Below are 26,215 nucleotides of genomic sequence, written 5' to 3'. Positions count from 1 at the left end.
TTATAGGTGCCTCTCGCAACGTATTTCGAAATTTTTGTGGACGGGAACGTTTAGATGGGGTAGAATTTATTTTTTCGACATAAATTTGAAAATTCTGCTCTAAATGTTTAAATAATAATATTTATAACCTCTTAGACGGGCAACCAAAGAAAAACGAGGGTGGTTCTGAGTTGCTTATAGGTCCCTCTCGCCGACGTATTTCGAAATTTTTGTGAACGGGTACGTTTAGATGGGGCAGAAATTTTTTCCAGCATAAATTTTATAATTCTGCTCTAAATGTTCAAATAATAATATTTAAAACCCTCTAGATGGAAAACCAAAGAAAAACTAGAGTGGTTCTTAACTGCTTATAGGTCCCTGTCGCCGTCGTATTTCGAATTTTTTGTGAACACGAACATTTAGATGGGGCAGAATTTATTTCCGGCATAAAGTTGAGAATTGTGCTCTAAATGTTCAAATAATAATATTTTACAACCCCCTAGACGTGCATCCAAAGAAAAACGAAGGTGGTTTTGAGTTGCATACCGTGGCTGGGGAAACCGTGGATAACATCACACAAACTTTTCATTTTTCGGTAATGAAATAAATATTTTATTCGGAGTCGATCCTGAGGTACTTTTGCAGCCTGGAACTATACAATATTTGTACAATCCTCGGTTTCGACCCATTTAGACATAAAAACAATAATTAACGAAACTGCGAATCGATCCACATATCGTATGTATTAACACAGAATGGGAAGAGAGCGAGCGTGAGCGGAGTGCTCTATTATGACGTCAGGCAATGGTTGCTCAACGTTTTTCCGCGCTCTGTTTTCATTAATTTATTTCACACATTTCTTGTTGAAACAAAAAATTGATTTTTGGCATACTAACTAATTAAAGGGTAAACTTTTGAAATATGCAATAAAAAATTTTACTGAATGGGCCTATTGTTTGCATTAGTGTAGATACTTACCGTATTCATGCAGACTACACATTTTTTTATCTACTGTTTGTTAGGTTATTAACAATCACTATTTTTTTCAGAATTGAAAATCATCCTGAATATCCCTTCAAGGAATTAGTGTAAGCCAACTCGCTGAAAAGATTACTTTAGTCATAGTCGGGATATGCTTGCTTATACCTGGTATATTATATTGTGATTTAGGTATCTCTAGATAGGAATAGATGTAATTTTAATTATTATTTATGCCTTAAATTTGTGTAAACTCAGCCTGGCTACATTAATAACTTCTACATCTTTTACACATACATATTTCTGCAGTTATTCAGAATTTTTGAGGCAATCCGTCATGTTCAAGTAAATATTCAATAAATTACACAAAATTTCGATTCACATTGAGCATGTGTTAAGAATGGAAGATATTAAAGCAGCCTACCTTTTTAGAAAGACATTATATATTCACTGTAAGCTTGCTTTCAGGCATTACTTAATGCAATACAGATTTTAGTGTAGTCGAATTGAAGACAAAAAAATAAAATAAAAAATTAATTAGTTTTTTTTTTATTAAACCTTGTAAAGGTTTCCGAAAATCACGCAAATAGAAGACGGTATTTAAAAAAGTTGCCTTAGTGTTTCTTTATTGATTCTGAATAAAAAAATTGTCACAACTTTTCTGTAAACTGTGTATCGGCTTTACAGTCGCAGACAAAAAAAGGTTTCCCACTTAAATTTATTGCAGGAGTTTCAAACACGAAACTAGTAAAGGACTAAGTAGTTTAAGTGAGAAACTTTTTTGTCCACAGCTGTATACTATATGTAGTAATGAAAATATAGAGCAGGGTTTTTAATTTCAAAATTTGTTCCACTCAAGTAATATTTTCACATTATTTGGAACTTTCTTTTGGTGGAAAGTTGAGCAATAAGATTTTGTTTAAAGAAAATTGACACTTTGGATTCTATCCGATTGCAACCGATAGCACAAACACAGTCAGATTTTTTAAGTAAATACAAAACAGATTGAACTTTGTTAACAAACCAGTAAAAAATAAAAATAAAGTTATTACAACTTCTCTATAAAATATATATCTCCGTACAGTCGCGGACAAAAAAAGGTTCCTTAACTTAAAAGTGTTTGAAATAGTTTCAAGTATAAAGCTAGTAAAATCCTGTTTTAATTACCATAAAGTACCTCAAGTTGGAAACTTTTTTTGTCCACAGCTGTAAACTGTATGTAGTAATGAAAATACAGAGTACGATGTTTTTAAATTTATAATTTCTTCTTTCCAAATATATTCACATAATTTAAGATTTTGTTCTGGAGGAAAGATGAGTGACAACATTTAAAAAAAAATGGTAATGCAACTGATTGTCCAAATCCGAAGATTTAATAAATATAAAAAAATTGGGTTTTGTTAACAAATACATCATAGTTTGAGTAAAAATTTTTAAAAACTACAAGAGTTGAACAAAGTACGAATAAAAAAGTTACTTTACTTTCATTGATTTTGAGCAACAAAAAAATAACAAGATTATCACAACTTTTCTATAAACTGTACAGTCGCGGACCAAAAAGTTTCCCACTTGAAATATTGAAGAGTTTCAAACACAAAACTGGTAAAAGACCATAAGTAGTTTAAGCAGAAAACTTTTTTTTTTTTGTTCACAGTTCATATAAATTAGTAACAATATAATTATCACAACTTTTCTATAAACTGTACAGTCGCGGACCAAAAAGTTTCCCACTTGAAATATTGAAGAGTTTCAAACACAAAACTGGTAAAAGACCATAAGTAGTTTAAGCAGAAAACTTTTTTTTTTTTGTTCACAGTTCATATAAATTAGTAACAATATAATTATCACAACTTTTCTATAAACTGTACAGTCGCGGACCAAAAAGTTTCCCACTTGAAATATTGAAGAGTTTCAAACACAAAACTGGTAAAAGACCATAAGTAGTTTAAGCAGAAAACTTTTTTTTTTTTGTTCACAGTTCATATAAATTAGTAACAATATAATTATCACAACTTTTCTATAAACTGTACAGTCGCGGACCAAAAAGTTTCCCACTTGAAATATTGAAGAGTTTCAAACACAAAACTGGTAAAAGACCATAAGTAGTTTAAGCAGAAAACTTTTTTTTTTTTGTTCACAGTTCATATAAATTAGTAACAATATAATTATCACAACTTTTCTATAAACTGTACAGTCGCGGACCAAAAAGTTTCCCACTTGAAATATTGAAGAGTTTCAAACACAAAACTGGTAAAAGACCATAAGTAGTTTAAGCAGAAAACTTTTTTTTTTTTGTTCACAGTTCATATAAATTAGTAACAATATAATTATCACAACTTTTCTATAAACTGTACAGTCGCGGACCAAAAAGTTTCCCACTTGAAATATTGAAGAGTTTCAAACACAAAACTGGTAAAAGACCATAAGTAGTTTAAGCAGAAAACTTTTTTTTTTTTGTTCACAGTTCATATAAATTAGTAACAATATAATTATCACAACTTTTCTATAAACTGTACAGTCGCGGACCAAAAAGTTTCCCACTTGAAATATTGAAGAGTTTCAAACACAAAACTGGTAAAAGACCATAAGTAGTTTAAGCAGAAAACTTTTTTTTTTTTGTTCACAGTTCATATAAATTAGTAACAATATAATTATCACAACTTTTCTATAAACTGTACAGTCGCGGACCAAAAAGTTTCCCACTTGAAATATTGAAGAGTTTCAAACACAAAACTGGTAAAAGACCATAAGTAGTTTAAGCAGAAAACTTTTTTTTTTTTGTTCACAGTTCATATAAATTAGTAACAATATAATTATCACAACTTTTCTATAAACTGTACAGTCGCGGACCAAAAAGTTTCCCACTTGAAATATTGAAGAGTTTCAAACACAAAACTGGTAAAAGACCATAAGTAGTTTAAGCAGAAAACTTTTTTTTTTTTGTTCACAGTTCATATAAATTAGTAACAATATAATTATCACAACTTTTCTATAAACTGTACAGTCGCGGACCAAAAAGTTTCCCACTTGAAATATTGAAGAGTTTCAAACACAAAACTGGTAAAAGACCATAAGTAGTTTAAGCAGAAAACTTTTTTTTTTTTGTTCACAGTTCATATAAATTAGTAACAATATAATTATCACAACTTTTCTATAAACTGTACAGTCGCGGACCAAAAAGTTTCCCACTTGAAATATTGAAGAGTTTCAAACACAAAACTGGTAAAAGACCATAAGTAGTTTAAGCAGAAAACTTTTTTTTTTTTGTTCACAGTTCATATAAATTAGTAACAATATAATTATCACAACTTTTCTATAAACTGTACAGTCGCGGACCAAAAAGTTTCCCACTTGAAATATTGAAGAGTTTCAAACACAAAACTGGTAAAAGACCATAAGTAGTTTAAGCAGAAAACTTTTTTTTTTTTGTTCACAGTTCATATAAATTAGTAACAATATAATTATCACAACTTTTCTATAAACTGTACAGTCGCGGACCAAAAAGTTTCCCACTTGAAATATTGAAGAGTTTCAAACACAAAACTGGTAAAAGACCATAAGTAGTTTAAGCAGAAAACTTTTTTTTTTTTGTTCACAGTTCATATAAATTAGTAACAATATAATTATCACAACTTTTCTATAAACTGTACAGTCGCGGACCAAAAAGTTTCCCACTTGAAATATTGAAGAGTTTCAAACACAAAACTGGTAAAAGACCATAAGTAGTTTAAGCAGAAAACTTTTTTTTTTTTGTTCACAGTTCATATAAATTAGTAACAATATAATTATCACAACTTTTCTATAAACTGTACAGTCGCGGACCAAAAAGTTTCCCACTTGAAATATTGAAGAGTTTCAAACACAAAACTGGTAAAAGACCATAAGTAGTTTAAGCAGAAAACTTTTTTTTTTTTGTTCACAGTTCATATAAATTAGTAACAATATAATTATCACAACTTTTCTATAAACTGTACAGTCGCGGACCAAAAAGTTTCCCACTTGAAATATTGAAGAGTTTCAAACACAAAACTGGTAAAAGACCATAAGTAGTTTAAGCAGAAAACTTTTTTTTTTTTGTTCACAGTTCATATAAATTAGTAACAATATAATTATCACAACTTTTCTATAAACTGTACAGTCGCGGACCAAAAAGTTTCCCACTTGAAATATTGAAGAGTTTCAAACACAAAACTGGTAAAAGACCATAAGTAGTTTAAGCAGAAAACTTTTTTTTTTTTGTTCACAGTTCATATAAATTAGTAACAATATAATTATCACAACTTTTCTATAAACTGTACAGTCGCGGACCAAAAAGTTTCCCACTTGAAATATTGAAGAGTTTCAAACACAAAACTGGTAAAAGACCATAAGTAGTTTAAGCAGAAAACTTTTTTTTTTTTGTTCACAGTTCATATAAATTAGTAACAATATAATTATCACAACTTTTCTATAAACTGTACAGTCGCGGACCAAAAAGTTTCCCACTTGAAATATTGAAGAGTTTCAAACACAAAACTGGTAAAAGACCATAAGTAGTTTAAGCAGAAAACTTTTTTTTTTTTGTTCACAGTTCATATAAATTAGTAACAATATAATTATCACAACTTTTCTATAAACTGTACAGTCGCGGACCAAAAAGTTTCCCACTTGAAATATTGAAGAGTTTCAAACACAAAACTGGTAAAAGACCATAAGTAGTTTAAGCAGAAAACTTTTTTTTTTTTGTTCACAGTTCATATAAATTAGTAACAATATAATTATCACAACTTTTCTATAAACTGTACAGTCGCGGACCAAAAAGTTTCCCACTTGAAATATTGAAGAGTTTCAAACACAAAACTGGTAAAAGACCATAAGTAGTTTAAGCAGAAAACTTTTTTTTTTTTGTTCACAGTTCATATAAATTAGTAACAATATAATTATCACAACTTTTCTATAAACTGTACAGTCGCGGACCAAAAAGTTTCCCACTTGAAATATTGAAGAGTTTCAAACACAAAACTGGTAAAAGACCATAAGTAGTTTAAGCAGAAAACTTTTTTTTTTTTGTTCACAGTTCATATAAATTAGTAACAATATAATTATCACAACTTTTCTATAAACTGTACAGTCGCGGACCAAAAAGTTTCCCACTTGAAATATTGAAGAGTTTCAAACACAAAACTGGTAAAAGACCATAAGTAGTTTAAGCAGAAAACTTTTTTTTTTTTGTTCACAGTTCATATAAATTAGTAACAATATAATTATCACAACTTTTCTATAAACTGTACAGTCGCGGACCAAAAAGTTTCCCACTTGAAATATTGAAGAGTTTCAAACACAAAACTGGTAAAAGACCATAAGTAGTTTAAGCAGAAAACTTTTTTTTTTTTGTTCACAGTTCATATAAATTAGTAACAATATAATTATCACAACTTTTCTATAAACTGTACAGTCGCGGACCAAAAAGTTTCCCACTTGAAATATTGAAGAGTTTCAAACACAAAACTGGTAAAAGACCATAAGTAGTTTAAGCAGAAAACTTTTTTTTTTTTGTTCACAGTTCATATAAATTAGTAACAATATAATTATCACAACTTTTCTATAAACTGTACAGTCGCGGACCAAAAAGTTTCCCACTTGAAATATTGAAGAGTTTCAAACACAAAACTGGTAAAAGACCATAAGTAGTTTAAGCAGAAAACTTTTTTTTTTTTGTTCACAGTTCATATAAATTAGTAACAATATAATTATCACAACTTTTCTATAAACTGTACAGTCGCGGACCAAAAAGTTTCCCACTTGAAATATTGAAGAGTTTCAAACACAAAACTGGTAAAAGACCATAAGTAGTTTAAGCAGAAAACTTTTTTTTTTTTGTTCACAGTTCATATAAATTAGTAACAATATAATTATCACAACTTTTCTATAAACTGTACAGTCGCGGACCAAAAAGTTTCCCACTTGAAATATTGAAGAGTTTCAAACACAAAACTGGTAAAAGACCATAAGTAGTTTAAGCAGAAAACTTTTTTTTTTTTGTTCACAGTTCATATAAATTAGTAACAATATAATTATCACAACTTTTCTATAAACTGTACAGTCGCGGACCAAAAAGTTTCCCACTTGAAATATTGAAGAGTTTCAAACACAAAACTGGTAAAAGACCATAAGTAGTTTAAGCAGAAAACTTTTTTTTTTTTGTTCACAGTTCATATAAATTAGTAACAATATAATTATCACAACTTTTCTATAAACTGTACAGTCGCGGACCAAAAAGTTTCCCACTTGAAATATTGAAGAGTTTCAAACACAAAACTGGTAAAAGACCATAAGTAGTTTAAGCAGAAAACTTTTTTTTTTTTGTTCACAGTTCATATAAATTAGTAACAATATAATTATCACAACTTTTCTATAAACTGTACAGTCGCGGACCAAAAAGTTTCCCACTTGAAATATTGAAGAGTTTCAAACACAAAACTGGTAAAAGACCATAAGTAGTTTAAGCAGAAAACTTTTTTTTTTTTGTTCACAGTTCATATAAATTAGTAACAATATAATTATCACAACTTTTCTATAACCTTTGTATCCTCTGTACAGTCGAGGACAAAAAAATGTTCCAATTTAAAATGTTTAAGAGTTTTCAGTACAAAACTGGTCTAAAAACGTAAATGAGAAACTTTTTTTTGTCCGCGGTTGTATACTATACGTAGTAGAAAAATATGTAGAATAGGCCATTTGTAATTTTAAAATTTCTTAGCATTTTTACATAATTCATGACTTGCTCTATTAAGTCGTATTTGATTCCGTCCATTTGCAACTGATCGCACAGAATCAAAAATTTCATAAACAAATATATCCTTTGTACAGTCGAGGACAAAAAAATGTTTCAATTTAAAATGTTTTAATTGTTTTAAGTACAAAACTGGTCAAAAAACGTAAATGGAAAACTTTTTTTTGTCCGCAGCAGTATACTATACGTAGTAGAAAAATATGTAGAATAGGCCATTTGTAATTTTAAAATTTCTTAGCATTTTTACATAATTCATGACTTGCTCTGTTAAGTCGTATTTGATTCCGTCCACTTGCAACTGATCGCAAAGAATAAAAAATTTCACAATATAAAAAAAATTGAATTTTGTTAATAATCGAAAAGTCTACGTAAAAGTTTCTCATAATCAGAAGATTCGAAGCTGGTATCAATAAAAAAGAGTAACTTTTTTCTTTACTTTATTGATTTTGAATAAAAATCAGCAACAATATAATTATCACAACTTTTCTATAACCTCTGTATCCTCTGTACAGTCGAGGACAAAAAATGTTCCAATTTAAAATGTTTAAGAATTTCAAGTACAAAACTGGTCAAAAAACATAAATGAGAAACTTTTTTTTTTGTCCGCAGTTGTAATAAAAAATTAGTAGAGTAGGCTATTTGCAATTTTAAAATTTCTTAACATTTTCACATAATTCATGACTTGCTCCGTTAAGTCGTATTTGATTCCGTCCACTTGCAACTGAACGCACAGAATCAAAAATTTCACAAATATAAAAAAAATTTAATTTTTTTAAGTCATGGAAAAGTCTGCATAAAATTTTCTCGAAACCAGAAGTCTTAATAATAATAATAATAATAATCTTTATTTTCAAGAACAGTTACATAGATCCAGTAACATTAATGAAAATAATGTCAACAGAGCTTTGCTATTACAGCACTAACAACTTTACAACTATCCATATAGAAAAAAGAAATACCTATGTAATAGATTTCAGAGATCAATTCATCCTTACAAGCTATTACTATTAAAATACTCATTTACAGTATATGGTTCCAGATCTATTAATAAATTGAAAATTTTCTTTTTGAAAATTATTATATCTGAAATTATTCTTACATCAGCAGGCAAGTTATTATACATTTTAATACAATTATAAAAGGCACCTTTTTCTGTAACTGTCAATCTGTGTATCGGATAGGAATAATCCTCAGTTCTGGTTTGATGGTTATGTTGTGAAGACATTTTTGTGAACAGATGCCTGTTTTTTAAAAAGAATAATAATATTTCTTGTATGTAAACAGCTGTGAAAGTTAAAATTTTATTTTCCTTGAATTTTCCCCTGCACGATTCTCTACTCTTCATTTTTAGGATTATTCGTAACACGCGCTTTTGAATAATAAAAATCCTTTCGGCATCTGAACTACTGCCATAAAAAATTATACCATATCGAAACACAGATTCAAAGTTAGCATGGTAAACTATTTTCAATGCATCTCGCTTTATGTATTGCGCTATAATCCTCATTGAATAAATTACATTATTAAGTCGCATAACAACATGTTGGACATGGTCTTTAAAATTTAGCACAGTGTCTATATAAATACCAAGAAACTTAGTACTATGAGTTGAATTAATTGGTGACATTGTAAAATTAATATTTTGTATTGTTTCATATTGAGCATGTGTGGTTTTAAATAGTACTACACCTGTTTTGTCCTTATTTAAGATCTGTTTATTTTTAGTGAACCATTTATTTGTTTCAGATAATATATTATCTGCATCTTCCAATAGCTCAGTAAAGCTCCCCCTGCTCATTATTATATTGGTATCATCTGCATAATTCACAATATCACACTTTCTATTTATGTTTATTACTTCGTTTAGGTCATTTATATATATTATAAACAAAAGAGGGCCAATAGTACTTCCCTGCGGTACACCCAATGTCGTTTCAACAACATCAGATCTTGCACTTTGGCCATCTTTGCATAGGGTCACTGAAAATTAGTAAATATATTGTCAATTCCAGATTTGCTAGTAGGTGTAATTCGAGTGTACTCTTTTATATTATGTTCAAAGTTATATGACTGTAACAGTGACAATAGTTCATTTTTTAAATTATAGTCCTTGCATATATCTACATTAAAATCACCCGCAATTATTACTTTGCTATTTTTGTTCTTACTTACACATTCTAACATTTCTTCCATTTGAATTAGAAACACTTCATAATTAGCACCAGATGGTCTGTATATTGACATTACAATGATATGTTCACCATTTATTCTAATATTTGCAGCTGAGCACTCAATTTCACCTGCAATCGATAACAGTTTTAACTCCTTGTTTTCTTTTCCGTTGATACCTTTCTTCACAAACACTGCTGACCCCCCATGTTCCTGATGTTTCCTGCAGAAATAAGACACAAGGTAAAAATTGTTTATTCCGTGTTCCCTCAGTTGGTGTTCAGTCTTCCAATGTTCAGATATACATAAGAAGGAGCAGCCTACATAACTATTGACTAATGCTTCTAACATATTTGTACAGTTACCAATAGATTGTGCATTTTGGTGTATTACACTTATTTCTATAGATTTTTGTGTATGTGTATCTTCCAGCTTTTTTAATTCTGTAAAAAATTTCCACCACTTTCCTGTGACTCCAGAAACTCTTTATGTTTACTAAAGTCAAAGCGCCTCACGCCTACTCCCTCAGGCCAAAATGCTGAATCATAAACCTTTTCTTTCATTTCAAATGGTAACTTAACTAGATAGCGTTTGAGTGAATTTTCAATGGACGGTATTTCTTTCACCTCAATTTCTTCTAATGATAGTTGCTTGTTTACCACTAAATAATCAGTAATCATGTCTGTTGTTGTAGTTCTTTTAACTACAGTCTTGAAGCTGGTATCAATAAAAAAGAGTTACTTTTTTCTTTACTTTATTGCTTTTGAATAAAAATCAATAACAACATAAGTATCACAACTTTTCTATAATCTCTGTATCCTCTGTACAGTCGAGGACAAAAAATGTTCCAATTTAAAATGTTTAAGAATTTCAAGTACAAAACTGGTCAAAAAACATAAATGAGAAACTTTTTTTTTGTCCGCAGTTGTAATAAAAAATTAGTAGAGTAGGCTATTTGCAATTTTAAAATTTCTTAACATTTTCACATAATTCATGACTTGCTCCGTTAAGTCGTATTTGATTCCGTCCACTTACAACTGAACGCACAGAATCAAAAATTTCACAAATATAAAAAAAATNTTCTTTTCCGTTGATACCTTTCTTCACAAACACTGCTGACCCCCCATGTTCCTGATGTTTCCTGCAGAAATAAGACACAAGGTAAAAATTGTTTATTCCATGTTCCCTCAGTTGGTGTTCAGTCTTCCAATGTTCAGATATACATAAGAAGGAGCAGCCTACATAACTATTGACTAATGCTTCTAACATATTTGTACAGTTACCAATAGATTGTGCATTTTGGTGTATTACACTTATTTCTATAGATTTTTGTGTATGTGTATCTTCCAGCTTTTTTAATTCTGTAAAAAATTTCCACCACTTTCCTGTGACTCCAGAAACTCTTTATGTTTACTAAAGTCAAAGCGCCTCACGCCTACTCCCTCAGGCCAAAATGCTGAATCATAAACCTTTTCTTTCATTTCAAATGGTAACTTAACTAGATAGCGTTTGAGTGAATTTTCAATGGACGGTATTTCTTTCACCTCAATTTCTTCTAATGATAGTTGCTTGTTTACCACTAAATAATCAGTAATCATGTCTGTTGTTGTAGTTCTTTTAACTACAGTCTTGAAGCTGGTATCAATAAAAAAGAGTTACTTTTTTCTTTACTTTATTGATTTTGAATAAAAATCAATAACAACATAAGTATCACAACTTTTCTATAATCTTTGTATCTTTTGTACAGTCGAGGACAAAAAAATGTTCCCATATAAAATGTTTCAAGTACAAAACTGGTCAAAAAACGTAAATAGGAAACCTTTTTTTGTCCGCAGCTGTATACTATATGTAGTGCTGGAAATATTTGAGATTTTTTTGGTGAAAAATTGAGCAATAAAAAAATTTTCAAAGAAAACGGTAAAAATTTTCACGGAATAACACGAATTAGTTTGTTTTCCTCGTAAATACTTCGTTTTTTACACTTATTTGTGTTACATCCCCGTCAACGCGCACTTACTTTTAAAAATCCCTCGAAAGAACGAAACGTCGCTACTTCGCCCGTCGAACGTCACATAATCTCCGAACTGTCCAACTCCATAACTTTCCTCTTTTTAAAACTCTTCTTCGTCCCCTTCATCTCGGCCAACTTCCTCTTCTTCGACTCCTTCTTCTTCTCGTGCCTCTTAATCTTCTTCTTAGCGAACATTTCCGGATTGGTCACCGCCAACTGAGTTCTGCTCCTTTTCCTCTCCGCCCTCTTCACGGATAAAGTTCGTTGCAGCCTCGACAAAGTAGAGGTGTAGGCCTCCATGCCGACTTTATTCTTGATGAGATTCGCCACTTCCTTGGACAACTGCCGGAGCGGGGCGTTCTTCTCTTCCGTCGTAATCATTTCCCTCACCAACGGCGCCAGCAAATGGTGCAAAACCGGCATGATAGCCTCAACTTCCAAGGCCATCCCCACGCCCGCTACCCATTTGAACACTTCCGTCCGCAGAACGGTGCTGGTGGAATTCGCGACGATCTCGGCATTCACCACTTTCCGCATACGTTTCGTCAGCCACAGCAGACTGATTTTCGTATCGCCGTCGGAAGCTTTGGGCAACACCCTCGCGACGAACACCAAGTTTTTCACGACTTGCTCCGCTAAGTCGCTTTTGATACCGTCCGCTTGCAGCTGATCGCACAAGTCCAAGGTCAAAGATTTCACGGCGTTGACGGGGTCGCTGTAAAGGTAACCGTCGTCGGATCCGTTCAAGGCGATCAAGTACGACAAACGTTCGATGTCCAAAGCCGATAAAACGAACCCGAGAAACTGCGCCGCCGCTAACCTTACCCAGTCGTGCGGATACGCCAGCAACGTTTGTACGTGCAAGGCCAGAGATTCGACGGTGTGCGTTTGTTTTAAGAACGAAGGGCACTGCGCGCAGATTTTCAACAGCAGCTGCAGAACTTGGAAGAGGTGGTGGTCTTTGACTCGCTGGTATTCCGCGTCTGTCGATTCATCGTCTTTTTTGAGTTTGACGAACTTTCCCGGGGAATTGTTCAGTCCGAACTGTTTCAGTAGTAGGGGAGTGAGAACGGCCAGTCTGCTTTCGAAATCGCTCTTCTCGACGGTCACGAAGAGGCCGCAGAGCTGTGCGGCGAGCCGACGGTGACTCACCTAAAACAACAGAAATAGTTCTATAATTGCGGCGTATTTATAAAACGAAACTACTCCTACAGCTGCCATACCGGGTATTTTTATTATAAGTTGAGTTTTCGAAAATATTAACAAAACGTGTTTTCGGTGTCATTAAAACGTACTCACATGTTTATCGTTTAACCAAAGCGTAACGATTTCGAAAAGCGGGTCCCGGTCCGCCTTGGGCAACTTCTGCAGCATCGAAGACAACGCGTCGGCGATCATTTTCCTGCATTCGGGGATCTCATCGTTAACCAGTCTGGCACCCAACGTTATTAACAACGTCCCGCTGTGTGTTTTCAAGACGTCCTGGAAAAAAATCACAAAATACAAACGATACAGATTTTTATTACGATCGTTTCTTACCAACGGGAAGGAATTTATCAGCGTCCGTATCATTTCAATGGCCGATTCTCTGCCGTATTGGAGTTCGTAACTCATCTGGGAAACGTAGAACCCCAAATGCTTTTCCAGGGTGTTCCCCAGGGGGTAGTCCATTAGGAACTGATGGAAAACCACCCTGGACTGTTCCCTGACGTGACTCAACTCGGAGGTTATACTGAGATCCGCCACTTTTTCCATCACATCGTTTATCTCCGGGACTATTAGTTTCCTCGCAATTATCGCTTTCAACAGAGTGAAAGCCGTGGCCTGTCGGTCGTGATCGTGCATATCCTGCTCCGCGTACAAGAGTAACGCTTTCAGTTGGTTTGTGTCGATCGTGTGGTGTTTTACGTCCCTGACAAGAACGGCCATCGCCTGGAAACAAACAAAAATTACGTGCGTCAAAATTAGCGCAAATTAATCTGTTTTTAAGGATCTTCTCTTTCGGATTGTCGTTTTACAAGCGTCGGTTCATCGCACTAGAAACAAACCGCACGCGTAGGTAAGGAGCATAGGCTTCTCGCACCCACAACTCAACCGTGTCGAATCACTACCTTGGTCCGTTAATTTTTATGCGATTTGTACGTATTCTGTTACCTTGAAAGCAGCCACGACCAAATCAAAGTTGTCGCCTTTGCTCAATCCAGCCGAAGCGTACTTGTGGAGGATGGCAAAGATGTCCTTCGTGATCGATTTGACCTGCTCTCTCATAGAGGGCAGATCGTACCTCATGGTCCAGCTGAGGCACTGAAGAGTTAAGGTGCTAAGCTGAAAGTAAATACGCTAGTAGAAAAAAAGTTTCTTTCACTTTGAAACAATCTAGAGTGAGGTTAGTACTAATAACCCAGTATCCTGGTAATTTTTCAGGAATTTAAAAAAAAATTGTTCTTAGACCATTTTTAGCCGAGATGGCGTTTTTTTTTTTTAAATTCATAACTTGTTTATTTATAAACATTAAGACTTGAAATTTCGGGAATAAATCAATGAACCGTTAAACTTCATAATAACGGTTAAATATATTGAAAAAAATGCATTTTATAGTAATTTTTAACCCTTTAAAAAACGTCCTGGAAACGAAATTTGAAGTCTTAATGTTTATAAATAAACAAGTTATGATTTTTTTTTGAAAAACCTATGACACTGTGAGGACCAATAAGTCCGAAACCAGTCTGTGCCTGGCGGGTTAAACTGACAAACGATCCTAGGTGTTGCGAGTATAATTCAATGCCGGTAGGGGTATATAGTTCTCGGAGTAGTTGTTTCTCGCAACACTGATAAATCAAACTTATAAACAAATTACACTATTTGTTTATACGCCGTTTTGAGGAGGTTAGATTATGAATGAATCCAAACTCACCTTGACGTGTTTAGACTTGAGACACCTCTGAAACACCGCCACGAACGGATCGATGAAAGGCTTATAGTCCTCATCCCTCAGCTTGTCCCTCTTCAGCATCACAAAGCACAGCCTCAGCCCAAACTCCACCAGCAAGTGAGCGTTGGTCTGCGCCGAGATCCTCACGTTCTGCTCCCTGTACGCGGTCCTGTTACCCGGGACTTTCGGAATAACAAAACAGTCCTCCTTCTCCCTTCGCAGTTTCTCCCTTTCCTTCTCGGTAAGCGACTTTTTCTTCGCGGTAACCAACTGGGGAATGCTCTCGGAAGCGGTGCCGTAAGCGAACTTCAGCAGCGACTCTACCGAGACGAAGGAATTGTCCACCAGGCCCAAGGCGACGTATCTCAGAGCTTCCTGCGCCTTGTGGGTGGTTTTGAAAGAGTGCGACGTTTCTAGAACTCGTTTCAGCGGCAGGAGCAGGTCCAGCAAGCAGGACTGGGTAACGAACTGAGCTAGGATCTGGAGCGTGTCGTAGCTTTTCGTGGACTTCGCCTCGAATACCTTCACGGTGATTTTCTTCACTTCCTTCTCGTCGGAGAGCGTTCCGAAGAGATCCGCCGTGCAGAGCTGTGGATTAAATAGATTTTATACCATCGAAATACTGTCTGTTAAAGTTTGCTTACGTTCAACACGGACAGTAGTATTTTATCGATGTCGCCTGGCTGGTACAGGTTTTTCAAGCAATGGAGCACCCCGTGTAGGGTGTACACCAGGACGTGAACTTGGAAGCCTCTAGTCAGCAGGGGCGTTATCTCGGCCAGCAGCAAGCTTAAGTACTTTGGCCCCAGCGTCAACATTATTTTCTGCAGAGTCTCTCTAGCCGTCCTCCGGACGCTGTCTAACTTAGACTTGAGGAAAGTGCACAGCTTCAAAAATACCCTGAAAATTTGACACGCATCGCACTCTACCTTATTTTTTTTAACGTAAAACTCAAAAAAGTAAATAAATTTTTTTAGAAACACAAAAATAACTCTTTTGTTATTGGTTCTTTATAAAAAAAAAATATGTAAAAGTGAAATTGCAAATTATCAACCGATCAGCGTTGATTGAAATATTTATTTCAGTCAATGCGGTTGGTTTAATTTCAACATTTGCTAAAAATTTTTAAAAACACTAAAAAATTTGTTTAGTCGGCTTGGTTTCATGGGAATTCCTCAGGGAACTGTACTTAACCCAATTCTTTTGATTACTTACATAAATTGATACAGTTTCGTTTTTTTAAGATAAAATTTGGAAAAATGTGTTGTCACCTTTAAATCTTAATAAAACTTAAAAAATCGCATTCTCAATAAATACAACTTTATTAGGAAAACAACCAAGATGATAAAATATTTAGGTATTTAGGTACTAGTCTCCAATTGGCACATATTGTTGTGACCTTGTCTGTGACCTTGAAGGTCATTTCAAGGTTATTCAAGGTCAACTTAGTTTTTTAAAATGGAAACCCTTATTTTCAACCCCGGATGAGGAAAGTGCGGAAAATTCTACGTTCAGATGACGACCATTTGACCCCCCATGAAGGTCAATTTTTTTTAACAGAATCTTTCCAGCCAAATAACCCCGCAAAGTTAGGGTTTAGCGAAAAATGTGTCGGATAAACGTTGCAAAATTTTGAAGTGACACGCTTCGATAACCTTGACTTTGACATTGGAAACAATTTTTACTGCTATATGATGAGGGTTCCTACGTAAAAAATCGAAGTTGACCTTGAAATAACCTTACAAATTGTTTCCAGTCATCGAAATGTGTTAGTTAAAAATTTTGCGCTTCTCTGACACATTTTTCGCTAAACCTTGACTTTGCTGGGTCATTTGGGTGGAAATATTTAGTAAAAAAAATTGACCTTCATGTGACCTTGGGGGGGTCAAATGACACGTGATGCATCATCTGTACGTAGAATTTTCCGCTATTTTCGAATCCGGGGTTGAAAATAAGGATCTCCATTTAAAAAAAACTAAGCTGACCTTGAAAATTACCTTCAAGGTCACAGATAAGGTCACGAGAATATGAGCCCTATGGAGACCAGTAACTTTCATCTGAACCGTTTTTCACATAACCATGTACTTTGGATTTTAGGTGTGAACGGGTGGTCTCGAATAACCCGCATTTAAAGAAAAATGTTGGAAATTTGTTCGGCAATTTTCCATAAACCATTCGTTTTTTTTTTTTTTTTTTTTGGAAATTATAAAATTGCTAGTAACAGTCGTAATACTACAACAAATCTATCCCAACCTAAGAATTGTACGGTGAAACGTTGATTCACAATCGCGATGCTATGGTAGCATTTTGATAACACTCACCGTACACTAATATCATCAACTAATTCATCACGACTGAAAATATGACCATCTCAACAACAGAAATTATATACAAGCGGTATAAGTATTGTTTAAAATCCAAACTACCAATGCTTTTACATGACTACTATAAGAATGTAACTAATTCGCGTGTTTTTAGTATAAAAACTGAATATTTTATCACGGAATAATTTCAAATGGCTTTTCTGGTATTTCTGAGTTTCAGAAAAAACGTTATTCGAAAAATTTGTTTGTCGGTATAAAAGGAAAACCCCAACGTAAAAACGTGTATATAAAAATTTCTCACCCCGGTAAATTCGACTCGAGAATTTGGACGGGCAACCTTTGCAACAGCTTAACGACAGCCAGAGAGATCGGTACCCTCAACAGATCTTCCTCTTCTCTCTCGGACCCCGTCTTCCTCCTGTTTAGTTTGTGAGAGGAATCGTGGTGCGTCAGTTCCGCTAACGATTTGTGTAGCTGAGGTAAAAGTACCAACTGGAAGTAACAAAATATTCGTTTAATGGGCGCTCAACGATTTTCGTTCAACTATTTTTATTTTTTTCATTTTCATCACTATTTCGATAATTTCCAATAAATTTTCGGAATTGAGTTCCATAAAGAAAGTTTTAGATAATAGTTGGAGGATATCAAGAAAGCGCTGGTGACCTTCACCTTAAGTTTCAAGGTCAAATTTGTCTGACCCCAAATTTGGACGTAAAAGACACTAGATTGCTGGCATAAAAATAGGGTGTTCCATGAAATATTTTCAAGATGACCTTGGTTTGACTTTGAAGGTTAAAGTCAAGGTCAAATCCAAGGTCATGTTGGTTTTTTGACATCCTACAGCTTTTATCTCACTCTTTTTTGATAGGACTATTCTGAAAACTTAACCGGGGACCCAGGTCTTTTTGATTTGTTGTAAAGTGGCTTACCTGGATGGTCCTGATGACTCTAGTGGCCGTCGACTTGCACAACACCGCAGTTTTCTCGCAAATCTTCACTAATTCACCGGCATCGCCTTGTTCGTTCTCCCCATCTTCCTCTTCTTCAACGTCTTCAGTGTCGTCAATCTTCAATTCTTCATCCACATCAACTTCATTAACGTTTTCATCGTTTCTCTTTTCCTCTTCTTCCTTCTGCCCTGCCTGCACTAGTACTTCCGCGTTAATTCCCGCGCCCTCCTCGCTCGGATGACCTTTACTGAGGTCGAAATGGAAAGCATCCAAAATAGCCACCGTGAGCCGGACCAGCTGCTTCTGGTACTCGACTTTGTACCTCAGTCTGGTCAGGTAATACTTGAGGAGGCCCTCGTACTGATGCCACGGTAAGATCCTGCACACGACGCCTATAGTTTCGATTGCGGCGTCCACGATACTGTTCTTCGACGAGTACTTCTCGGCGCACAAGTAAAACGAGGCTAGAGGAAGGACGAACTGTGTTAAAGTTCTTGGATTCGGCGGTGCGACCTGCTCCTTCGTGATCTGACAGAACTTCAGGAGGGCCCTGGCGTGTCTGTGAATCTGCAGGTGCGTCAGGTTCTCGAAGAAGTCCACTTCCAAGTCCATTTTGTTGGTGTACTTGTGCAGGTCCCTCAAGATGAAGTGGCTTTCCGGACACTCCCTAGCCAGGTGTCCGAGTAACGAAATGCAGTCGTTGCGGATGTCGCTCTTTGAATTTTTCATCCCGCTTCTGATAAGCGTGAAAATGGTGTCGTTTAAAATATAGTCGATATGTTTGTGTACGTTTTGGTGTTTGTTGATCAGAGCCGGGCAGATTAGTTTTAAGGTGTGGGTCGAGTTCTCGCGTAACGACAAGTCTTTCTCGTTCTTCAACGAAAAGTAGAGGTTATGAATTAATAATACGCCGAGTCGTATTTCTATTTTATCCTCGGCGATGAGTTCCTGAACCTTTTTAAACGCGTTGTGCCGTCTTTCGAAGTCCGGTTGATCGATCCACTTGCAATCCCACGCGTTTAGTTCTTGTATCAGTTCGGAAGCGATCCTGAGGTTTTCGTCGTTCGATTTACCGGCTACGATATCCAACACTTGTGTCAAAATCTTCCTGCACGAAGGGAACGATATTTCCCCGAACAAGGGAGATATTTCCTTCAAATGAATCTCAGGCTTGTCAACGTTCTTGGTTAGATTCAGTATCGTGGTGAGGAACTTCAGGACAACTTCCTCGCCGACAGGACCGTTGCATTTTTTCAAAACGACGGGGAGAAGCAGCTGCAAAATCGTGTCGCTTATATCGGCTTCCCAAACCAGCTCCGATACCCTCGACAGAACGAACAACTCCCTCTGGTTCAAGTTCTTCGATTTACCCGCCAGTTTCCTCTTGATCTTGTCAAGAACCCGCGGGACGTGCGGAAGCAAAACGCAGCTGCCGTAATTTAACTGGTCGATCACCCCGATTTTCTTCAAGATATCCGCTCGGACCGGCAACAAATTATCGACGGGTATCGCTAACCGCCGATCTTCCTCGTCCGGCTGCAGACTTAACATCTTTTCCAGCATTTCCTCGATAGCGTTTACGACGGTGACGTGACTCTTTTCGTTCAACAGTAACTGCACCACGTGGGGTAACACATATCGGTCCGCGTTTCCCTCCTCGTGTTTGACGAGTAACGGAAAGTACCTGGGGTTGGAACCCCACTGCAAAAACAACTTCAACAGAGTCGTCGGGCTGTGGATGCCCTCAACGTTCAACTTGTCCAAGTAGGGCCAGACGAACGCGGTGAATATCGCGTTGATCTGCTTGTTGGACCAGGGGTACCTCTCGAAGTGCTCAAAAAACCTGCTTACTATTTTTACGCAGGACGTTCGTACGTTTCGTAATATCGGTAGGAATCCGGCGTGTATCTGCTCGTTTCTGTCGAACGCCGCTTTGACTAAGGCCCCGACGACGAGAACGATGTCGAGGAGGTAACTCAGAAGCTTATCGCCCATCAAGCCGCCAAATTGTTCCAAAATCACGTTCAATAAATTAACCGTGCTTTGTAGCCTCTTCGGCGGGATAAATTTTTCAAGATCCAGGTCTCTAACTATGGAACCGACTAGTATTTCGGGGTCGTTATGGAGGAATTTCCCGTAAAACCGGAAAGCTTTCTCCACGAAGCTCAACATCTCGCTTTCCTCGCATCCCGCTAGGAACCTCAGGACGAGATTTCGCCTCAGTTGACTGGACGCTTTGCCTCCGGTTCTTAAACCGGTTTTGGCGCTCATTTTGCTGAACACTATTTGCATTATAACGGGGATCAAATTCTGTCGATGTTCTGGAACGATAACGTTACTCTCTTTGTCTACACGGAATGTGGTTATTTCGTTCTTAAAATTTTTGTCGTCGACCAAGTTATATAAGTTCTGTTTGTAAGGTGTTAAGTATTTGTGTTTGTAAGTTAAGATGCAATCCAGGGCGGCCTTTTGAATGTTGGCGTCTCTGTGTTGTAGAAGGTCGAAGTAGAGTTTGTACAGGTCGGGTTCGCGGTACATGGACATGGGGCTTCGGATTTGAGAGAACACGTTTAATTTACACAGAAGTGTCCTGCAATAAAGGTAGAATGCTGAATTATGTCAACGATGAGTTTTTAGACGTTACCTTATGGTTGCTTTGTTTCTAGGTCTCGACGGAGCATTTGAAGTTTCTCTTAACACATCTTGGTCTTCTAAGTCGTTGGCTTCTTCATCGTTGATGTGTTCTTTAGAGTTTTCCTTAATGCTACACACCAAACCAACATCGGAGTTGGCTTTCATATATTCTGTCCTAAAATTGCGCAAATAATTCTTACACAACAAATCATTAGGAATTTAAATAAACAAAACAAGTAAAAAAAAGGCTTTTGTTGTATTCTGCGCCACGATTTGACTCTCTTACTTGTTATGTCAAGCTAGACGGTAAAGAACAAGTTATACTTGCAATTTTTAATAAACAACTACGCTGCGATTATTGGTCAGTAACGAATGGCAAAATTTACCGGTTTTTTGGGTTAGGTTAACCGGCCTTGATTAATTTTGACAATTGAAGTAACCGATGAAGCATCGTCATCCAAACCCACCAGGCGTATACCAGTTTCAAACCTATTATTATTTTTTTTTTGGTTTTTTCAAATATTTGTGTTTAACTACAGATGTTGAGTGAGAGAGGTAAGTGTAACAGTGCTACTACATCTATGAACAGCCACTACTGCCCAATTTCGAAGCCTTCAAATGGCCACACTAGCACAGAGCAACCTGCTACTTCACAAATGTTATGAAAGCAAGATCTGTGCCGCCAATAAGCAAAAAAGTTTCGAAACTGATGACATCGCATAAAACAACTACTCTGGGGACTAATGCCCCGGCCAGCACTGAATTATACCCGCAATATAAGTAAAAATGACAGCAATGTATTGTATTGAATTTATAGAATTTTTTTTAGAAACTTACCCCACGAAATCCAGGAACAGTTCCGAAACGTCCCTAGTTTTAGCCTCCGCTACTTCGGGAAACATAGACATCGCCTTCCACAGCATCAGTCGGTAATTAGTGAAATCAGGCTTCACGTTCAATTTCTGACTTTCTCTGAACATCTCCACCAAAAAATCGCACGTGCTTCCTTCGAGATCGGTGACGGCTATTTCCTTGGGATTTTTAACGTTATCGCAAACGTTCCTCAATTCCTCACCGAACACGACCCAAAAAATATTTACTTCCGAGCCCTTCGCGTGCGAGGTAATAATTTTTGTGATGGGTACCCACAAGACCTGGAAATTTATATACAGCGTACCGCATAAATACCTCAGCGGTATGGTCTTGAAATCCGTTTGTTGGCACATCAGCATCTGCGGTTTGTCGAAGGAAAGTTTTTCGAGATTTTGTAACTGATCTCGGTACGTGTGAACGTGAGGTTCTATCGATTCGACGTTGTAAATAATAGAAAACACTCTCCAGGCTTCTGCTTTTACTTCCGGGTCTGTGGAGTGCCTTAATTTAAATTCTGAAAGGGTGTCGAAGAAGGTGTAAATGTGAGACGTCAGCAAACGAACCTAAAAATGACATACATTTATTAACGCAACATCGATGAACAGGATATGGACTTTTCTTAATCGATATCGCCTAAATTTTGAAGATTTAATTTAAAGAATATTTTGGTTGCTTAAAAAATAACAAAAATTAACACAAAAATGGTAAATATCGTGTTAAAGAGTGCAGTTGGTTTTGAAAAAAGATCAGTAGGTCACTCTGCCAGTAGGCACAAGGTAGTGCTTTGTAGTAGTAGGCATTGAATAGAAATAATATATACTTCGAGGGTTATATCTCACCCATATTCATTTTGTGCAACCATTTGACATGTTTTTTTTATTTTTGAATGATATAAATTTATTTATTTTTTGTTTTTTATGCTCCACATTTTCTAGTTGAAAATTTTAAAAAATTAGAAAAAAGAAAACTTGTAATAAGTACTAATGTATTAAAAAATTAATATTATTTAAATAAAAAAGTTAGGAGGGAGCATTTTTTACAGATTTTTTTTATTAATATTTATAGTTTTGAATATGAAAATAATTTTTTTGGATTTCCAAATAGAAAAATTCAAAATTTCATCAAAAAAGCAGCAATACGAATATGTAAGAAAAAATTGTTTTTTTTTGTACAAAATATTACAAAATCTAAAAAATTTCAAAATAAAAAAAATAGAAAAATTGTAGTACAAAATATTGAAAAATTTTTTTAAATAAAAAAATTGTTACGAACATTTTTTACAGACTTTTTTTATTAGTAATCACCGGATATTTAATTGTTCAAAAATAAAAAATTTCAAAATAAAGTAAAAATTGCGGTAACAGATAAATTAAAAACTACTAAAATATAAAAATACATCCCTAAAATAAAATAAATTTCAAAATAAATATTGAATATGAAAATAATTTTTTCGGATTTTCAAATTAAAAAATTCAAAATATCAAAAAAGCAGCAATACGAATATGCAAAAAATGTTGGTTTTCTTGTACAAAATATTTCAAAATCTAAAAAATTTCAAAAGAAAAAAAATTGAAAAATTGTAGTACATAATATAAAATATCGAAAAATTTATTTAAATGAAAAAATTGTTACGAACTTTTTTTACAGACTTTTTTTATTAGTAATCACCGGACTTAATTGTTCAAAAATTAAATATTTCAAAATAGTAAAATTCTGGATTTTCAAATTAAAAAATTCCAAATTTCATCAAAAAAGCAGCAATACAAATATGCAAAAAAATGTTGATTTTCTTGTACAAAATGTTTCAAAATCTAAAAAATTTTCAAATAAAAAAAATTGAAAAATTGTAGTAATACAAAATATGCATTGAAATATTTATTTAAATAAAAAAAATTGTTGCAAACATTTTTTTACACTTTTTTATTAGTAATTGTTCAAAAATTAAAAATTTCAACATAAAGTAAAAATTGCGGTAATAGATAAATCATTAAAAACTACTAAAATATAAAAATACATCCGTAAAATAATATAAATTTCAAAAAAATCTTGAATATGAAAATAATTTTTCCAAATTTTCAAATTAAAAAATTCAAAATAACTTACCTCGTGAAAGGGGGAACTAAAATTCTTCTCCAAAGCTGTATTAATTTTCATTAACGTCTCCATTGTGATTAAATCTCTATTATTCCTCAACGTTGTAAAACATAAACTTAAAAGCTTCAAACTGACAATAAACTGGGGTTTTTGTGCCAAGTTCAATAAACAATCAGCAATTTCATTGAAAATTGTGGCTACCACGGCACTTCCCGATAAATGGATCAAACATTCCACCGTACCGTTAAGTACAAATAATAATTTTTTTAACTGTCTTTCATCATCGTTGCCTTTTATCCTTTCGATCAAGGAATTTGTATTACTCTTCAATATTTCCGATAATTCTGTGTTTTCTTTAATGTTCAAATGCGGCAAACAAATCAAACTGCAAAAGTAATTTTCAAAATTTCCTGGAACTACGTCACTTACGGTTATAAAATCTTTTAAAACGTTTATAATTTGTTGGTTATTTTCTTTAAAATCCAGCGGATACTTATTCCATTCGTCCAGTTTTATGCCGCTTTCGCAGAGCGGTGATTTTTTTAACACGAGCTTTGTCAAGGAACGAAAACAATCAAAGTCCAAATTATTTTTCAGGCAATACTTCAAGAAACTCGGCAAGATTAAGGCTTCGAATGATGCATATTCACTGATTTGATCGATGAAATACAACAGTACCGATTTGTGGGGAAGAGACAATAATTTTCTAATTAAACCCGAGGCGTGTTCTTGTGGTATTCTAATATGCTTTGAGAGCAACAGTACAATACCAATTTGAGCTACGATTAACAAAACGGGTTCCGTAAGCTCACTGCAATTTAATAATTTTATTAAACTTTGAATTAACGGCACAGGATCCTGCAGAAACTTCCCTCCTTTATACTCAATACTTTGACCTACCAGTTTCAATGTCAGTTCAATATTCGTAGTAACCTTTTCATCTGGCTTTGCTCGCAATGTTTCGGTAAGGTTCTCTAAAATTTTTATAAAAACAGACCACAACAACAGACCTTTCTGAGGATGAATGTTCACGACGATGTTTGCTATAACTTGCTCCAAAACTTCGAAGAGAACAATTTGAGGCAACTTCTCATCGAACAGTGACAAGAATAAAAACGGAAGCATCGTTTCAGCGGAACTATGAAAGTGGCCGTCGATTCCGTTAACGACATGAAAAAGTAATTTCCCACAACCCGCAACGCCCTAAAAACGATTCATTTTAATAAATGACGATACGTGTCGAAATATTTTAACTTACATCTTGTTTGCTCCTCACCGCCTTTAACAACAAAGTAAGAAATGCTTTTCTGTCTCGGACTTTTCTTGCGACAAAAGCAAAACTTTCAGCCGCAAAACTATTTATATAGTCAGGCTTATTATCAGACAACAACGGAAGGAGGGTGTTAAAAACGTTGTTTATATCTTTCACTAATGATCTCGAAAGAAATTTAAATAAATAAGCAAGACATGTAAAAGTCCATTCCAATTGTTCTGCGTCTTTGGTGTTTAACAGCTCAATTAGTATTTCTAGAAGTTGTGGATAATACTGATAGAACTCCCTTTGTAAATCTTTTGCTACTGCTACAACGATCCTAAAATTAAACAACACTTCGTAGCTCAGAAAGATCATAAAGAACATAATGAAAAACTTACTCTAACAAGGGTTGAAGACACAAAGGGTTTTTCAGTTTTAAATGCTTAGTTAACACTTCAATTATATGATCCTTAGAGTGCAATACTTGAGGTAACGTAATATAACCATTTGCTCGTATCTCTTTACGAAATGCTTCATAACCTTCACTTAAATTCAACACATTCCATTTATCGATAGCCTGGTAAAAATAAGACTCGTTTTCCTCAGTTTGTGTCTCATATTCATGACCAACTTTATGGAAAATATCCACATCGATATTAGATATGCGCTCGGAAAATGGTATAAACTAAAATGTAGAATATGTAAATAAGAGTCTTTAAAAACAATTTAACAAAACACCAACCTTAAAAGTATTTAATTCTTTGTGGCGTACAGATTTATTTTTCATCTTGTGGATATAACAAATTTACACTATTCTATAAAATAAAATCACTTAAGTTGAAGTTCACATGTGGATTGTGGACATTTTATAGCAACATAACCACACTTTTGAAGGCATGTGGTAGGTCACATAGATCATAGATTAGGTAGGTAGGTCAAATTTGAGTAGTTTATTTCTATTAGTTTTAAACTAATACCTAATTCAGACACCAGGGGACATGATTAACAGGAATTTTTAAATGTAAAAATATTTTTTATAATTTAAAGTAATACGACAAAATCATCTTCATGTTCTAATCTAAATCTAGAAAGAATAATCGTGTATGTGGTATACATTAAAATAAGTTTCATTAAAATCAAATAATTAAGTAGAAAATTTATTTAACTACAGTTAGTAGGCCCTGATTTATTTTATTTTACTACTACTTGTTTTAATTATTGTTGAATTGTTATCTGTGATTGTT

General features: G+C 34.6%; 2 protein-coding genes across 2 annotated transcripts in view; one reads left to right on the top strand and one right to left on the bottom strand.

The window, feature by feature from the left end:
- Nucleotides 1-1,494, top strand: part of LOC108911709 (1,5-anhydro-D-fructose reductase-like) — a 7,814-nt gene extending 6,320 nt beyond the window's left edge. The window contains exon 6 of the mRNA XM_018716705.1: nt 1,029-1,494. Coding sequence (XP_018572221.1) covers nt 1,029-1,071 — 43 coding nt within the window. The 3' untranslated portion in view covers nt 1,072-1,494. The remainder of the gene's footprint in view (nt 1-1,028) is intronic.
- Nucleotides 1,495-11,535: 10,041 nt separating this feature from the next.
- On the bottom strand, nt 11,536-25,820 carry LOC108911724 (small subunit processome component 20 homolog). The gene is made up of 14 exons (XM_018716722.2): nt 25,714-25,820; nt 25,370-25,656; nt 24,975-25,308; nt 23,726-24,919; nt 21,587-22,185; nt 20,760-20,924; nt 18,095-20,705; nt 17,467-17,657; nt 15,486-15,741; nt 14,824-15,429; nt 14,064-14,234; nt 13,449-13,841; nt 13,209-13,391; nt 11,536-13,061 (listed from the first exon to the last, which is right to left on the bottom strand). Exons 1-14 carry the CDS (start codon nt 25,756-25,758, stop codon nt 11,967-11,969), a joined length of 8,130 nt encoding a protein of 2,709 aa, XP_018572238.1. The 5' UTR covers nt 25,759-25,820; the 3' UTR covers nt 11,536-11,966.
- Nucleotides 25,821-26,215: the final 395 nt, after the last annotated feature.

The sequence above is a fragment of the Anoplophora glabripennis genome, unplaced genomic scaffold (genome assembly GCF_000390285.2).
Source record: "Anoplophora glabripennis isolate ALB-LARVAE unplaced genomic scaffold, Agla_2.0 scaffold149, whole genome shotgun sequence".
NCBI lineage: Eukaryota > Metazoa > Arthropoda > Insecta > Coleoptera > Cerambycidae > Anoplophora > Anoplophora glabripennis.
Note: the sequence above shows the minus strand (reverse complement) of the source record. Positions and strands in the feature narration are given on the sequence as shown.

Bases quoted from the DNA above. Each gene is read 5' to 3' on its own strand.
- LOC108911724 (XM_018716722.2), bottom strand. From the start codon at position 25,758: ATGAAAAATAAATCTGTACGCCACAAAGAATTAAATACTTTTAAG. The intron at 24,920-24,974 runs GTAAGTTAAAAT...AATCGTTTTTAG, and splicing joins CGGTGAGGAGCAAACAAGAT to GGCGTTGCGGGTTGTGGGAA. The intron at 14,235-14,823 runs GTGAGTTTGGAT...ATTTACTTTCAG, and splicing joins TCAAGTCTAAACACGTCAAG to CTTAGCACCTTAACTCTTCA.